The sequence below is a fragment of the Neolamprologus multifasciatus genome, chromosome 6 (assembly GCF_963576455.1).
Source record: "Neolamprologus multifasciatus chromosome 6, fNeoMul1.2, whole genome shotgun sequence".
Lineage (NCBI taxonomy): Eukaryota > Metazoa > Chordata > Actinopteri > Cichliformes > Cichlidae > Neolamprologus > Neolamprologus multifasciatus.
In genome coordinates, this window is record NC_140444.1 from 28,999,279 (window position 1) to 29,017,605 (window position 18,327).

General features: G+C 41.0%; 1 protein-coding gene across 2 annotated transcripts in view; it reads left to right on the plus strand.

Moving 5' to 3' along the window:
- LOC146517236 (protein sidekick-1-like) overlaps positions 1-18,327 on the plus strand; it is a 295,230-nt gene that overhangs the window by 151,158 nt on the left and 125,745 nt on the right. For both annotated transcript variants that reach the window (XM_085163638.1, XM_085163639.1), the window contains exon 5: positions 13,357-13,490. In XM_085163638.1, coding sequence (XP_085019764.1) covers positions 13,357-13,490 — 134 coding nt within the window. The remainder of the gene's footprint in view (positions 1-13,356; positions 13,491-18,327) is intronic.

The window sequence follows — 18,327 nt, forward strand, 5'->3', positions numbered from 1 at the left end:
TAATTTGCTACTGCTCAGGCTCACTATGACGCCTGCTACTGCAAACGAGCACTAAGCAAAAAAAAAGGCCACTCCCCCCGGAAGTGTTTTTAAAGCACTGCTTAAAATGCACACTTTTTGATCTGAATTTCAGCCTTTATGTCAAACAAAAAAAGAGTAACTTTTCAAATATTAATTTCTAAGAAATATTATATATGAATAGAGAAAAAAAATTTAACCTGCAAGTTGCTCTTGAATGTCTTCACATAATTTAGGCCACATCATTTGTAAGGGTCCTGTAGGAGGTGGCTCGCATGCAGGTCTGACTGTGTGGCTCTGGGTGTACCCTACGGGTGCCTTTTAATAAATGTGAACGTTAGCCTTTTATCATTTTAATGTAGCCCAAAATGGTTTGGCTTTGATTTAAATTGAGATAGACTAAATCCAGGCCTTCTAAATAGTTGATGCACATTTTTAATGCATCAGCAGCCGCCTTCCATTATTTCTTTCCATTTGGTTCAGTTCCAACAAGCTTATTATAGAGATGTGGAGTTGTTTTGTAAATGCTTTGTTTTCCCCTTGATTACAAGATACAGAAGTAGCAGACATTTAATGTTTTAAGTGTTTGGGGGAATTTATTTAGAACGACTTTAGAGCAACTGCCAAAGCGTACTTAATGGGTCTTGTTGCATGCATGTCCGTCTTCTTGTTGAACACAGCTGGATCACCCTGTTATCTTTGAGTAACTGAAGTGTTAGATCCAATAAGAGGCTTGTAATATCATTAAAGTCACAGTTTTTACTTTGTTAAAACAGATATCTTACTGTTATGTATATGTATAGTATATATATAGCTTTTAGCTACATATGTGTTTTGTCATGGTCTCTGAGGTCTTGGATCCTCAATTTAGATTTTTTTTATTTATGAGTTGTGTTTTCTTTTAGTTTTGAAAAGGATTCATGTTTGAGTTTCTCCTTTGAGAGTTCATGATTCCTTTTGATGCTTGTGTTTCTGTATATACTTTCCCTTTCATATGAATTACATTTTCATCCATTTCCCTCTGTGTTTCTTATTTAACCCTATCACGCCTTCTTCCATGTTAAGTTACGGGTTTTCCTCCCATTTTATTTTGATAGGCTTTTGTCTCTAGTGCTTTGCATTTTTTTTACTCCCTTGTCTCATTGTCTCTGAGTAGTTTCAGCTGTGTTCCCCACCTCTTTTTATCTTATGCATATGAGTCTCTCCTTGTGATTTATCATGTCATTTTTGTTACTGTGTATCCTCTTTTTCTGCTTCCTAGTCTCCTAAGCATGTTCTAGTTGTTTGGACACCTTCTTGTCTTTTGGATTTTGGACTAACTGATTTGATGGATCAAGAAGTATTAAAATGTCTTCCTCACAGCGTTTCATGACATGTTTTGGTTAATCGGGTTAGGTTAAGCTGTGATTCTAAAATGGCCATAGGTGTGAACATCAGTGTAAATGGTCGTCTGTCTCTGTGTTAGCCCTGCGACAGGCCGGCGACCTGTCCTGGGTTTACCCTGCCTCTTGCCCAATGGCAGTTGGGATAAACTCCTGCCCCCTGACCCTGAATTGGATGTCGAAGAACAAGGATGGATGGTTTCATAGATTTTTTTTCATGTTTGTCTTTAATCTGAATTTAAACAGGCTTTAGAAAAATCAGAAACTGCAAATTCTTTTCTGTTATGACGTTGTGTTTGAAAGACCTGTCGGTCATAAATTCAGATATCTGTTTTGAATGTTGATGGAATAGCTTCTTTTTCCACTGAGCACATTGTAACAGTTTGAGTGTGATTTGGCAACTTTAATGCTTTACTTTACCGCTGTGGCAGAGAAATAAACGTGTGTTTACTTGTTGAGTTTCACATAGATAAAATCTGACTTTTTAAACAAGAACAATAATATATCTATATTCAACCTGTAGGTTTCCCCCTTGTTTTCGTAATCTGAAACTTAAGCAAAGGTTTCTTATTTTAGGAAACTTTTGAACCATTCCATTTGAGCAAAAGGATTAAAGCATGTTCAGCAAATATACTGTAAAACAAATCTCCAACCCCAGGCTGTGGTGACAATAGGTTCATTTAAGCTGTGCATTGGAAATCACTAAAGCACTCACTGTCAAGCTGCTGGAAACAGAATGTCAAGAACTACTGGCAGTGGTCCAGTTCTCTGTCTTAACTCAGTTAATCCCATTAAAAAACAAACTCAAAACAGATCTGTCACATTGTGTGTAACTGCTGTAGGAAAGTTTTGTTGTCTTGTTTCTTTTCTCATTTCACCATCTGGATCACTCCTAACTTTCTCGCTTGCTACACTTACATTACCATCATTTACAGCGTCTTATACTATCCTAGACTTTCTGCCTATCTTTGGGCCCAATTTGCCACAAAGCATCACAACAGGAGCTGGCTGCCAGACACTGCATGAAAAGTAGTTAACGACCAGTTTTGTGTTCACTCTGAGTCTCTGTGCATTCGAGCTGTGTTGGAGAACAAAGGTGGTCATACTAAATATTCCTTTCAAACTAAGTGTGCTCTGTTTTTGCCTTGTATACTCTTCTATTTCCATGTATGCTAGCACATGTTTTAGTAAAGCACTGCATTTAAAAACATTACAAGAGTCTGGCTCCTTGGAAGCAAAATATAATGAATTGAGAGGTGGGTCAAGACTTTTGCATAATACTGTATGTTTTGAGACAAAATCCCCCAAATAACACTTTTACTAATTAGGATGTCATTATGCCAGGATTGTTTATTGTTTATTATGTCAGCTTTTATTTCAAGTTGTGCAGACAAAGAAAAACACAAGCCAAAAATAAATGCTGTCGTAGCGTATATTGGATGAATATGGTACAGAAGCTATCCCCTCCTCTATAGATTCAAAACAGTGCACTCGGTGGAGCTGGGTTTTATTGTTACCAATTACTTTGGGATAGAGAACAACACCACAACTCAATTTGACAGGCAATTCTGAGGGCAGGAATGCTTAAAAAATCTGAATACTTCACCCCAAAGTAAAGTGTGTAGCAACAAAATCCCCAGCTAAAAAGACAAGTAGAAAAATTTATACAGGCGCACATACACTCACATAAGGTTGCCCTCACATACATGAACATGTGTACGTTAACTATCAATCAGTCTCACAGAGAACGTATTCATGTGTCCGCTGACTTGAACACCAGAGTAAATATTCAGTTCAAACGACTGAGAGGCACAGTGAATGGTCCCAACTGTGCGCCTGCCTGTTTGAGTAGGTGTGTGTATGTATGAGGTGTAATATGTGGGTGGCTGGCTGGCACTAGCTTTGCAGACAAAGCTGCCAAAAAACCCTACCTACTGTCTGGACTCGGTTTACAGTGTAGTGTCCTCCTCCTTCTGCACTGCTGCCACACTTCTCCACACCAGGCTGCTGTGTGTCAGAAGCATTGTGGTTTAAGAAGGTGGCACGCTGCTTATCAGGGATAGAGGAGGAGGGCAGGCGACTCAGTCCATGGACTTGGCGCACACGCTCACACACAGATCAAAAATACACACATTCATGCACTCGCTCACTCATCCCCTGGCCTGCGACGTGTGTGCTAATTAGCTCTTGGCACAGTTTGGTGTGTGTGTGCGTGTGTGTGCGTGTGCGTGCTTATATGTGTGTGCGTGTGTGTAAAGCAGCCAGTGTTGCATTGCGGTCACCCATGAGTGTTTATTAAGTCTTGGGGCAGTACACTTAAATGAAAGACCAATCTGGCTCGGCGCTTCGGTTCAGAGAAGTCAGAGGAGAGAGAGGGGAGGGTAAAGCAGGACAGTTATATGAAGTGATGGGGGGGTCCTCTCTGTGAGAGAGAGAGACAGCCAGAAATAAAATACAAAGAAAATGGAAAGAAACCAAGAGAGAAATGTGCAGATTGTAATCTGAGTGAGAATGGAAATGGGATTTGAAGGAATGAGTCACAGAGGTTGTTATTTATTTATTTTATAATGTGTGTGTGTGTGTGTGTGTGTGGAGTGGGGGTGCAAAGAGAAAAAAAATGATGGGATGCTGTGATTCAGAAAGGAAAGAAGATGGGATGGGATGTAGCTGATTGCTGTATTTAATTTTTTCTGCCTTGGGAAAAACTGTCTCTCTCTCACAGACATAAGCATGCAGAGTCATGCACAGTTTTACAACTGGGTTTGTGTTTAATTAAAAGCCCGAACAATTTTGTCCAGTTTAATTAAATGCAGACCTAAAAGAGAGCCGAAAGTCACATGTCATAATAAATCTGAACATATATATTCGGTCAGAATAACAGGACACTCCTAAGCTTATACATATCTATCTGTATGCTGGTGCATGTTTCTGACTGTATTGTCACTCTTAAGATGAGGCTGTGTAGCCACCCTCCAGGTATTGGGAACTAGCACTGACATTTTATTATTTTTTTGAATTATGGTCCTCTAATTTCTGTCGCCTGACTTCTTATTCTTATTGGCATTTCATTTTGTACTTTTTTTGTTCTTCCTTTTTTTTATATGAATTTTCCATGCGGGGATGTAATGAGAAATGGAAGTCCTGCCAATTTAGATTAAATGGAACCAGCCGTCAGCCAATGTCATGGCATACAGCTTCACATGTAAATAGTACATATGATGGCATTTGTGAATGGGAAGCAAAAGATACTCCATAAAGAAATTCTTTTAACTCAACAAATGCTTAGATCTTAATTGGTCTAAATTCAGCTCTGCCGCCCACTGAGCGTCTTTGTCTTTGTTAAATTGGTGAATTTAGATTCCCTCAAACCTCCCAGGCTCTCTCCTACCTCAGACACTGTAGGCGAGTAGAAGCCAGCCCTCTCTGTCTATTAATCAGCATGTGCTGGGTAAAACAGATGTGATAAAATGGGCGGGTCAGTGCACTTAATGAGCTTAACAGCTATAAATTACATTATGGAGCTAGGTGAAGATGCAGAATTCATCCCTGCGGTGAAATAAGTAAGAAAGAAGAGAAGAAAGGTTTGGTTAAAGCCTCTTTTTTTCAGTGAGTGATATGCACACAAAATCCAACCGGCACACATTGACATACGCTCACACAAATAAAGTGTCAGTGTCGGGGTTGAGGCTCTGGCTCTTGAAGTTGTTCTCCTGGGAAATCACGCTGAATAAATTTAGACCTGAGGAATTCTTCCTCGGTTTGAGTGTGTTTGTCGGAGAATCGTCGAACAACTTCATGTGATCCCATGACTCACCACTCCTTTCAATAAATATTTTAGCTAGCAGTTCCTATATTTCTTTCTTGCACATTCAAGCACTTCTTTGTACTTCATCACTGGATATACGATAAAGAACCCCCCTGTCCTTTATTGAGATAAGACAGAAGGGAAGAAAGCTGGGAAAGGCACAAAGTAAATAGCCTTAGGGCAGATTTGATCCCAGGGATCTGCAATAGCTTTATGGCTTATGGGGTTGCCTGCTCAACCTGGTGAGCTACACCAGCACCTCCATGTTTAAATGTTAATGAGTGCATCAACACAGCCATCTTTAAGGCCCCGGTCACACAGGCTAGAGACAGGTTGGCAACCCCCTGGCCCCACCACTAGCTGCTAGGGAAAAATGAGTACTCCCCAACAGTTATGCTAGTGGTTGCTGGTAGTCACTGTGAAACTGAAACACAAACACAACAACTGCTCTCTGAGAAGTAGTAAAACTGTGATAAGTTCAATGCATGCCGGGAACAGAGCCCATTCATCTTCAAATCTTAAAATGATGACAGAGGTCAGTAATTTGCACCAGAGGTACACTTCAACTGTGAGAGACAGAATGTGAAAAAAAAATCCATGAATTCACATGGTAGGATTTGTAAAGAATTTATTCGTAAATCAGGGTGGAAAATAAGTATTTGGTCACCTCAAACAAGGAAAATCCCTGGCTCTCACAGACCTGTAACATCTTCTGTAAGAAGCTTTTCTGTCCCCCACTCGTTACCTGTATGAATGGCACCTGTTTGACCTCATCATCTGTATAAAAGACACCTGTCCACAGCCTCAACCAGTCAGACTCCAAACTCCGCCATGGCCAAGACCAAAGAGCTTTCGAAGGACACCAGGAAAAGAATTGTAGACCTGCACCAGACTGGGAAGAGTGAATCTACAATAGGCAAGCAGCTTGGTGTGAAAAAATCAACTGTGGGAGCAATCATCAGAAAATGGAAGACATACAAGACCACTGATAATCTCCCTCGATCTGGGGCTCCACGCAAGATCTCATCCCGTGGGGTCAAAATGATCATGAGAACGGTGAGCAAAGATCCCAGAACCACACGGGGGGACCTGGTGAATGACCTGCAGAGAGCTGGGACCAAAGTAACAAAGGTCACCATCAGTAACACACTACAACGGCAGGGAATCAAATCCCGCAGTGCCAGACGTGTTCCGCTGCTGAAGCCAGTGCATGTCCAGGCCCGTCTGAAGTTTGCCAGACAGCACATGGATGATACAGCAGAGGATTGGGAGAATGTCATGCGGTCAGATGAAACCAAAGTAGAACTTTTTGGTATAAACTCAACTCGTCGTGTTTGGAGGAAGAAGAATACTGAGTTGCATCCCAAGAATACCATACCTACTGTGAAGCATGGGGGTGGAAACATCATGCTATGGGGCTGTTTTTCTGCCAAGGGGACAGGACGACTGATCCGTGTTAAGGACAGAATGAATGGGGCCAAGTATCGTGAGATTTTGAGCCAAAACCTCCTTCCATCAGTGAGAACTTTGAAGATGAAACGAGGCTGGGTCTTCCAACATGACAATGATCCAAAACACACCGCCCGGGCAACAAAGGAGTGGCTCCGTAAGAAGCATTTGAAAGTCCTGGAGTGGCCTAGCCAGTCTCCAGACCTCAACCCCATAGAAAATCTGTGGCGGGAGTTGAAAGTCCGTGTTGCTCGGCGACAGCCCCAAAACATCACTGCTCTTGAGAAGATCTGCATGGAGGAATGGGCCAAAATACCAGCTACTGTGTGTGCAAACCTGGTAAAGACCTATAGTAAACGTTTGACCTCTGTTATTGCCAACAAAGGTTATGTTACAAAGTATTGAGTTGTATTTTTGTTATTGACCAAATACTTATTTTCCACCCTGATTTACGAATAAATTCTTTACAAATCCTACCATGTGAATTCATGGATTTTTTTTTTTCACATTCTGTCTCTCACAGTTGAAGTGTACCTCTGGTGCAAATTACTGACCTCTGTCATCATTTTAAGTGGGGGAACTTGCACAATCGGTGGCTGACTAAATACTTTTTTGCCCCACTGTACTTTCAAGGTGAATGGGCTTCCTTTCTGGTTTGCTAGTAACCAAAGCAATCACCCAAAGCAATCACAAGGAGGTTTTTGGTCTTCAAAAAAGAGTTCACATAGCAACAGCAAGAAGCCTCCAACAACCACTAACCAGCTGGTCAGGGAATACACAGTTTTCCCTAGTGATTGGTGGTTGCCATAGGGTTGCCAGCTGGTTGCTACGCCTGTGTTATTGAGGACTAAGCTGTGAATCCTGATAATCACACTGTTTGTGTTTCATCTGCTATTTAATACGTAGCAGCATAGTGAATTAATGATGCTGAATGTTTCCTTATCAAGCGGCAACATCTTCAGTCTTCTTTTAGTTCGTTGGCAAAGACACTGCAGTGTGCTTTCAATCAACTTGTGCAAATCAAGTTACACTTTTCAGATTTTAACAGCATCAAATGATGAGTCAATTAGGCAATTACTCCTCAGTGTGAGATGAGAAATGTTCAGTTTTTCACAATTGCTTAGATGCGTCTCTTGAACCTTTTGCTATTTTCTGAAAACGAAAATCCAATTTCCAAAGTACTTACTCAAAACTTGCTCAGTCATAATAACCCTACTGTGCAGTCATTACACACTTCAAGAAGTTGAAAACACAATGTTCAGAACATGTAACTCAAGTCTTTCCAACCCCATGTGGTGTTTTTGAAGCTCTTTTAGAAAAAAGGAAGTAATTCTACCAAATTGTGCTGTTCTTGAGCCACTTTGTAGTTGCCTTCTTCCTCAGTCCAGCTGTATTTGACCAGTAGAGACTGGGCTCTGATAACCTCAGGTGGAAGAAGTTGAACACAATTACGCCACACCTGTTGTTGCTTGAGTGCAACTGTGCAAAGTTATTAATGTGATGTAATGTAACCTATTTATGAGAGTTCAGAGTGAACAGGCTGCGCAGAGAGTTGAGGGCAGACGCTGTACCACCAGTGATAGAAGCAATCTGAGAGGCAGAGGAGGAACGGTGTGTAGGAGGTGCTGGATGAGGACGAGGAGGAGAAAAGCACGGTTGAGAAGAGTAATTTCAGATGAAATTTAGTTATTGTGATAGACCACGTTTGAGTTCATGGAACGGGAAGCAGGACAGAAAATTATATGTGGCCCCGAGTCGAAAAAACAGGTAACATCTGTGATTTCCCAATAGCACGAGGCAGGGGGCTTTTTTATGTAGGCATAGACGTTTAGAACAAAGCTTTCAAAACATGTCAGTTTTGAAAGAATCAATGTGAGCCTTTCTACCATTCACCAGATCCTGGGTGCAGATAAAGCAAGTGTACGGAGTATCCTTTAAGGCAGGATCAGAGATCAGGCCAGTGTGTGTGCCCTCTGGATCGATATAGCACAGAGATGTGAAGCTGGTGCCGAAGGAATCACTTGTAGACTTGGAGTTACATTTACAGAGTGTTTTAATATGCATTTCACTTGCATTATACAGTGGGTGAAATCATTATTTGATCCCCTGATGAATTTTGGAAGTTTTCTCGCTTCCAAAGATACGAAGAACCTCTAATTTTTATGGTAGTTTCATTTTAATGGAGAGAGAGGGAGAAAGAACATCAATCACAAATCCAGAAAAAAACACATTACATGAATGTTATAAATTGATTTGCAAGTCACTAAGTGGAATAAGCATAGCGGTAAGATGTTCCTTGTTGTTGGTCAACAGGTTAGGAGGGATTTTGGCTCACTCATCTTTACAGAAACTCACAGAAATGACTCGGAGGTGTAGCTCTCTCCACAGATTATCTATAGGATCAGGGGTGTAGATTTGGTTTTGGCATTGGTGGGGACGGATGATTCAACCACCGAACCCTGCCCTGTTTCTTTTTTTTCTTCCTTTTTGTGTTTGCTTCTTGATTTAAAAAAACAGGAGAAATATACTTGCCTACATATGGTATTCTACATGCTTTTAAACCATTTAAAATTACAATTCATAGTTTTATATGTGAATTATATGATGTTACTATTAAAAAAATTATTTTAAGTATTTTAGGCTTTAGTTTACTTCAGCCATATTCTATATAAATCAGGTATCATACAAAAATAAAAATAGCTTCATATAGAGTCATGACAATAAAAGAATATGACTTTAAGGACTTAACAACATTACTTCAGTTATAGTACACCAACATCTCTTACACATTAGCACTATGGGAACACTGAATGACCTGGTGGTTTTTTGTCCATAAAACTACTCATCTAAGATTACCACAAAGTAAAAGATCTCTCAGCAAAATTATGCAACATTTTAGGCACACTATACAAACATTGCTGATGAGTCACACATCAGTAATGTCTGTAGGGTGAGTGCATTTTTAAAACAATTTGTGCAAACTGCACTACAAGGTGAAATATTTGCAAAATCATGACTACCTCATAATATTTTGTCTCAAAAATTAACCCTATGAATATGTCAGTACCATTAGGATGAAACTATTGTGTCACCAACATTTTAATGTTAGACATATAATGTTAACAGCCTCTGTAAACTAATATCCTGGCTTACTCGAGGCAGCCGTTTTCTCTGACAGTTTCAATCAAAATTAGAAATGTTACTGTGGGAGACTGAAATAACCAATAGTGGGCCATAGCCTAGCATAGCCTGTAACTTTATTATGACGGATACATTTTATGAGTGAACTTGACTTTAAGTGACTTACAGGTTTCTTTGAAACACTCTTATATCCTGCTTCTTCCTTTTTGCTGCCGTCCTCCACTCCTCCTCGCAGCGCAGGCTTGCCGCTGATAAAACTAAACAGAGCTCACTGAAAGGCACAGCCAATCACATTGGCCATATTTGTCATATGAGGTAGGACTCCAGTAGAGAACGTAATTTAACTCTTTCTGCACCGCTGGGTGAACGAGACGTTGACAGATCGTTTTTCTTTTCTTTCTGTCGGTTTTGTTTTTTTTTACTCGAAGAGATAGAAAATTATTGGTGGGGACGATTCAATAATCGCTGGATATTGGTGGGGACGTGTCCCTTCTGTCCATGCCAAATCTACGTCCTTGTATAGGATTGAAGTCTGGAGACTGGCTAGGCCACTCCATGATCTGAATGTGCTTCTTCTTTAGCCACTCCTGTGTTACTTTTGCTGCATGTTTTGGGTCACTGTCATGCTGTCACTGTCCTTCAGTGGAAGACCACTGAAGATGGGTCTTCAGCAGAGATGGGCAGTAACGCGTTACTTGTAATGCGTTACTGTAATCCGATTACTTTTTTCAAGTAACGAGTAAAGTAAGGGATTACTATTGCAAAAATGGTAATTAGGTTACTGTTACTTTCCCGTAGGAACGCTGCGTTACTGCGTTACTAAAACCGTGATTTTTTTGCGAGAATGTCTCATGACAGTGACGTAAGCAAGTGCGACGTTCGTGGCAACAGCTGTGTGCAGATCAACAATGGATAATATATCGAGTGCGGGAGAGAGTATGAGCATGCAGCGTTTAAAGCGTGGAAGTACTGACCTTATTTTGAGTTTGATTCCATAAAAAGTGACAAAAACATTAGTGTCCGTTGTGCGTGGGAAGAAAACTTCTTTTTACAGCCAAAAAAACCCCTAAACTTCCAAGCAAGCACCGAATGCGCTACGACATAATGGGAAATTCACAGAGAAACTTGCGGATTCTTCCACTGACCGCTGCGGCACACCTGCACCAGGGTACATCTCCGCCTACCCCACTCCTGCTTTACAGGTGAAAATAGAGCAACAGGACCGCTAGTCTGTGACTTTATTTATTTTCTGCTGTGTTTTACTTGCATCTATTTGAAAGAGTGTGTGTAAACACACACAAAAAAATAATTTTTTTTGAAGTAATCAGTAATTAGTTACTCATTACTTTTTTCAAGTAACTTGACCAACACTGGTCTTCAGTGGTCTGGCTGAGCGAAGGAGTTTCATGTCCAACATTTTACGATACAACTTCACCATTTGCTGATGAAGTCGTGTTGTAGCATTAGCAGAAAAACAAAAGTGTAACGTTTCCACCTCCGTGCTTGACTGTGGGGTGGTGTTCTTTGGGCCACACTCAGGATTTCTCTCCCTCCAAACACAGCGGGTTGAGTTGATGCCAAAGAGCTCAATTTTTGTTTCATCTGCCCTTAGCACTTTCTCCCAAGCCTTCTCTAAATCATTTAGATGTTCACTGGCAAACATCAGAAGGAGCTGTACACGTGCCTTCTTGAGCTGGGGGACCCTGCTGCAAGATTTCAATCCATTATGTCATTGCATGTTACCAATGGCGTTCTTGGTGACTGTGCCAACTGCCTTCAGATCATTAACAAGCTCCTCCTGTGTAGTTTTGGACCGATCCACCAACTTCCTCATGATCATCCTCACTTCCATGTGAGGTGATTGATTTTAAATTTCTTCCATTTCCGAATAATCACAGCAGTTGTCACCTTCTTTCTCTAAGCTTCTCGATGATGTTCTTGTAGCTTTGTGCAAGTCTACAATTATTGTCCCAGATGTCCTTTGACAGCTCCTCAGTCTGGCCCATGATGGTGGAGATGTTGGAATTTTTGGAAGTTTATTGCTTGTAGTGCTTAACAGTTTTCAATATTCAATTTATTTTACAGAAAAGGAATTTGTGTGTTTTTTGTAGAAATGCATTTATTTTATGAATTTTGGTTTTCTCTGGTGCTACATGCCCATTTTTGATGTAGTTTGCAAAAAGTGCTCTGTAGTGTTTTTATTTAACACTCGCTGTGTGTATGATCTTTAAACATGTTTGAGCACGATAAAGCAGTTTGGGGGGAGATTATGTTTGATTTTGCCTGAGGAGTGAGTGGTTTTATGTATTTAGTTCCAAAATTGGGTTTTGTGTTTACAGTTTGGAGAAAGAAGATGGAAGGTTTCAAGAGGTGTGCTTTTGGTAGCTATGAGAGGCACTTATATTTGTGTTTATTTCCTTCTTTGGCTCTCATATAGTATCGATTTAGGTTGTCATAAGTGGCATGTTTTGTTTTGTGTTCCAGTTGGCAATGTGCCGATTGAGTTTTGGGCACATTCACTGCTGCCAGTTCAGCACTGCTGAACAATGGCCACAGAAAAATACACATATCTTACAAGCACACAGACAGAGACTAATTTTCACATGTAAGCACTGCCCTTCTTCTTTTACATAAACTATTCAAACAACCGGTGTTCACAGTTATAGCTTCTTTTGTTTTTCTACTGTTTTTTAAATGCAGTGAAGTATTTGTACAGCCCAGGCTCTACAGAAACAAGCTGACTGTTTAATAACAACAGACAGTCGTCTAACTTTACTGTGCTCTATTCTTGCTTTGATCTTATTGATTTCATTTCATTGTCGGGCTCTCTGAATATTTTTGTTTGGGGGGGAGTTTCCATCCTCTGACATGCTGAAAACACCAGTAGCATCACTAAAAACATCATCCTGTGTTTCCTGCCTGGCGGCATCTGTTGCCAGACAGACGAGTTCAAACGCCTTCGAAATCTGAGTGCAACAAAAATATTTTCTGTTAGCATCTCTCCCACAACATCACCCTCAAAAAAAGTCAGTTCTTCCCATTATGATCTCCTGAAAGTCAACGGCAACGAAAAATCTCTTTGTGAGTCTCTGTGTGCTCAAGTAAGAACACTTTTAGATTTTGCGTGCTTGTGATCGTGTGTGCTTGTGTACCAGCGCGCTGCATGTTTGTGGCATATTGATTGCCGCTGCTATGCGGGGAAATGAGGATGGATCAGTGTGAAGAAGGAGGAACAGAAGACAATACACAAACAGTGAGAGTGGCAAAAAGAATGAAAGATACACAAAATGAGCTACATATCAATCTGAGACAGGAGGAGAGATTTATTTAAGCTCTCTGAATCCTCTTTCCTTTCTGATGCTTGTATTCAATGTTTCCCTCCCCCATTATGAATTCCAAATGATCCATGTACCAAATACTCTTCTCTTGACAGAGTCTTAGTTTGAGCAGTTTTCCCGTCTGAGACGGAGCAGTGCCGGAAGGAGGCATGTTTTGCTTTGGGAGTGCATTGTTGTGTTTTCTAAACTCTTGTTCTCTGTGTGTCTTATTTGTTCCCTGCAGAACAATCACTTTGGACAATCAGCTGGTTGTCTTGGCAACCGCTGCAACGGACGCCGGACGTTATCATGTAGAGGCGGTGAATGAGCTGACCGGCGAGACTGTGACAAGTCCTGCTGTCTACCTGAGCATCTCAGGTAAAAATAAATAAATAAAAGATTTTGATTATAAAAAACATGTTAAATTGGTATTTAATAACAGTGCAAACCGCCCATCTGGTTAACACTATGCTCAGTATTAGCATTAGTTTGGTCTGCAGTCAAACCATCCAGCATGTTTCTGTCCCTCAAATATTTTTCTGTTGGGGTGGGGCTTCGTTAGGTTTTCTGTGGTCGTCTGTGGTTGTTGTGTGGATAAATCTGAATCCCATTTACAGAACATAGCTCCCTTTGATTGATAGAGAAGACAGTTTTGAGTGTCGGGCTAATTACTAAACCTGAAAATGAGCTGCAAAAGACATGAAGAGATGATTAAAAACATATCTGACACATCACAGAAACAACATACTTGTGCACACATTATTTGCGAACTAAAATGCTGGAGGTCTTGGCTCATCATTAAGTAGAGATGCTTGAATTATTGATTTGATTATTAAAATCTCAAATTAGAGATTCCAGCAACCAAAAATTACCATAATGCAGCCGGCAGGAGTTTTATTAGAGAAGCATCACCACTCACATGGTGAAGCTCAACAACAAATAAACTCGGCATCACAGAGTGATTTTTAATGAGTCTTACATCTAGTAGGGAGGAACCGGCTTGTAGAGAGATCAGGAACCAATAATAGATCTCTGTTTTGGCCTTTGCCATGTCAACAAGCAAGTGAGACATAATTTGATAAGATATTTGATGGACTTACGCTTTGAAAATTTAGAGTGTTGCCAATTTTTGGTCCGAAAGGAAATCTGTCTCAGGCACGTAAAGTCATACAGTGTGTACTACACTCACCAGCCACTTTGTTGTTCAACCGCTCACTAATGCAAATATCTATTTAGCCAACCACAACACCAATTCAGTGCATTTAGGCATGTAGTCATGGTGTAGATAACCTGCTGAAGCACAAATGGAGCATCAGAACGGTGAAGAAATGTGAGTTAACTGACTTTGAATGTTGGTGCCAGATTGGCTGGTCTCAGAATTTCAGGAACTGCTGATCTACTGGGACTGACAGAGAAAAGACTTAAAATATTAAGTGAGCATAATTTCTCTGGGTTAATGTCAGAAGTTAAAGAAGGACAGCCAGATTGCTTCAAGCTGATAGGAAAGCAACAATAACTCAAATAACCACTTGTTACAACCAATGTATGCAGAAGAGCATCTCTGAATGCACAAGATGCGAACCTTGAAGCAGATTGGTTACTGCAGTAGCTAATAACAGGAACTGAGGAAAGTGAGGCTAAATGTGGGATGAGCAATACTGGACAACAGAAAATTAGAAATTGTTTGCTCATTTCATGAGTCTCAATTTGTCTTGTGATTGTCGTTTAATAGGTTCATAACTTGATGTAAACGACGTGAAAACATGGATCCATTTTGCCTTGTTTCAACAGTTCTGGCTGGTGGCGTGGGTGAAATCTTTTTGGCACACTTTGGCCCCTTAGTACCAACTAGATCATTTAAACACCACAGCCTGAGTACTGTTGAGGACCCCTTATGCCTTATGACCACAGTGTACCCGTCGTCTGATGGCTGTTTCCAGCAGAATTACGCACCATGTCAACTCAAACTGGTTTCTTGAACATAACAATAAGTTCACTGTACAGAAATGGCCTCCACACTCACCAGATAATGTTTCAGATCAGTCCAGTAGAGCATCTTTGGGATGTAGTGAAACAGGAGATTCACATCATGGATGTGCAGCCAACTAATCTGAAGCAATCTGAAGCAACTGTGTGATGCTGTTACGTCAATATGGACCAAAATCTCCAAAGACAAAAAGGTTCCAGCAACTTGTTGAGTCTATGTCAGGAACAGTTACGGCAGAACAAGGTCGAACCCAGTACTAGTGAGGTGTACCTAATAAAGTGTCTGGTGAGTGACTTTAAAGAAACATGCATTGGCTTTGGGTCTTTAGATGACATGTAATGTGTAGACTGTACGGGTTCCCATACCTCCCTATCCATGATCTTCCTACTTTAAATGCTTTTTCCTCCCCTTGGTTGATGTTCATGTGTGTGTTTACTTGAAACATGAGAAGTGTTAGTTGTGTTGTATACTCTACTGTACTATGCTTTCTTGTTATTCTGAGCTTTTTGCTTCCTCTTGACTGTCAAAAACTACAAGAGTTAGATCTTTGTGGTTGATCCAGTCATTTCATTGAGTCTGCAAGCTTTGACTGTGCTTTTACTTGTAAAAACAGCATGCACTTATTGTGTGTTGTTCACTGTTATGAATGACAAGCAGCTCTTTGTTCATTTCTCCGGAAACAGGCTTCAGTCAGAAGAACTGCAAAGTTTGATGGATTTTAGCCTCTTTGTGTGTTCCCGTCTCTGTCGTGGCCTTTATCGCTGAATCACTTTATTGCTGTATGCCTCTCTCTCTATCTCTTCTCCTTGGAGGCCGGAGGATTGACTCTACTGTCTAACAGTCCTTCACTTGAAGTGTTCACCATGGTTAAATGAAAGCGAGAGGGAGGGAGGGAGCCCTCTGTCCCTCGTGGCTGTATAGAGTTTTAATTAGATTCTCTTTACAGGGTTGTATCCTTTGGCATCCTTTGTCACAACTGCGCGCGCGCGCACACACACACACACACACACACACACACACACACACACACACACACACACGCGCACGCACACTCAAATAAATTTAGGCACAGTACCTTGTTACAGCTGTCAGTGTGAAGTGCTCCCGTGGGCGTTTTTAGGAATAGTAAGGGTATAGTTAGGTTTCACTGATCAGTCTTCGGCCATGAACAGCTATGCATGGTTGTGTGTGTGTGTGTGTTTCTGTGTTTCTGTTCAAAACTGTGTTTTCTACAATAAACATTTTCTGGGTAAATGCCCTTTTCTATATAAAAGCATATTTCAGTTATTTGTTATTGAGACAGGGAAGAAATAGAAGATCATGGAATTCGATAAAAACAGGGACAAACCAAAGAGGTAAAATGTTGCAAATCGTGCAGGGTGTGAAAAAGAGAGCGTGAGCAAGGAAACATGGAAATAACAGATTTTTATTCGTGTATTTTCTTTTGCTCAGGGCTGTTTTTTGACATTAAGCATCACATTGATCACTTGGTTGGTTTTGGAAATGGAAAAGGTGTTAAGCCTAGTTTTGAACACTATGTAGCTATTGAATGCACACAGATGCCACTGATTATAGCCACAGACAGAAGGAGACTGGGCCTGTTAATGACACAGATGAGTCGAGGGTTGTTGTCAGGAAATTTTAAGGAGAAAAAAGATCAATTTAAGTCAATGAAGTGTTTAACACTTAACTTAGTTAACTGACACAAGAGAACATGTGAATGAACTCTCGCAAATGGTGTTTTTGTTGATGTCTTCCACCACTTTGTTCTTATTTTCCCACCTCTTCCTTTACATTTCCTGTTCTGTCGCTTCCCTTCATTTCCTGTCTCCCCCTCTCTTCTCTTCTCTTTCCATTAGGCAGCCTGTAGAGGATCTGAAGGCAGAAGTTCATAGCTGTCAGTCATATTTCTAAAAATGTTGTCTTTCTCTTCATAAATTCAGCAGAATAAATGAGGTACCTATTTTCTATTCTCCCCTTTCTTTCTTTGATTCGAGCATTGTGCTCAACAGACAAGAACGAGGGAGAAAAAGGACTGGTAGAGACAGAAAGACTTAATGAAGTGAGACGTGGGTGTAGACTGAGGATATGACCAACAACCTGTTCATGTCAGGACTGCTGTTGATGAAAGTGTGTGCCCTGCACTCACACACGTACACAGACACACACACGGACACAAGAACAGGCATGAAAAGTTAAGATATTGTTGCATTCGTAAAACCTTTCTGTCACATTCATGCTGTGGCACGACCAACACTCAAATTCTTTTTGCTAATCCGCAAAGCCTGCAAGGGCCGAGGAAAGTGTCAGACAACCAGCTGCATGCCCTACCTACTTGACAGATCCATTATCTGCATGTCCCTGACCACTGTCCTGTAAGTGTGGCCTAGACTGCTGGAAATAAAAAGCAGTAACTGTCATCCGTGGTCGAGCTGGAACAGCCACAATTGATAGCAGCTCAACAGCTTGGTGAGAGGTCAGACACTGTAATCACTGGAAGTACAGCCTGCCTCTAAAATAAACAGCTCCTGGAGCTTTTTATCGCCGCCGACAACATATGGTGTTAGAGACGACATTTTCAGTCAGTTATCGCCGCGGACTGAACTTGACAGATTGACAGAGGTTGAATTTCATAAAGGAGCGCGTGGCACGTCAATATCCATTCAACGGAGCACATTCTCATCTCTACAGTCACTCCAGGGAGGCGGGGTCAGGCTCTATTGAGTGGCTCTGCTTTATTATTTACAACGTACACACGTTTGATTCATTGTGTACTTGTGTATGTTTGCATTAGAGAGAACATGAACACTAATGGCCTCAGGGCATCTCTGTTAGAGGCAGGAGATAAGCGTTCCTACTTCAATTATTTGAGCTTCATGCATACCTGCAATCATCACTACCTGTCGCTTTCTGTTTAATACACACACACACACACACACACACACACACACACACACACACTTTAGGCTGTCAGTCAGAACAGCAGTCTATTTCCCTGTTGCCCAGAAGAAAGTATGCATGTCTCTGTGCTTCTGCTCATTTCACAGCAGCCGAGGTCTTTGTAGATTTGTACATCAGACCATTAGAGCAGCACAGCGTCCCCAAAGAGTGCACTCACCGTTGGGAGACTCACACACACACGCTCACATACACAGACATGACTACATGCACGTGCACAGGAACACTCGACATGCCTGGACAGCCCCTTTGCAGCGCAAAGAAACATGA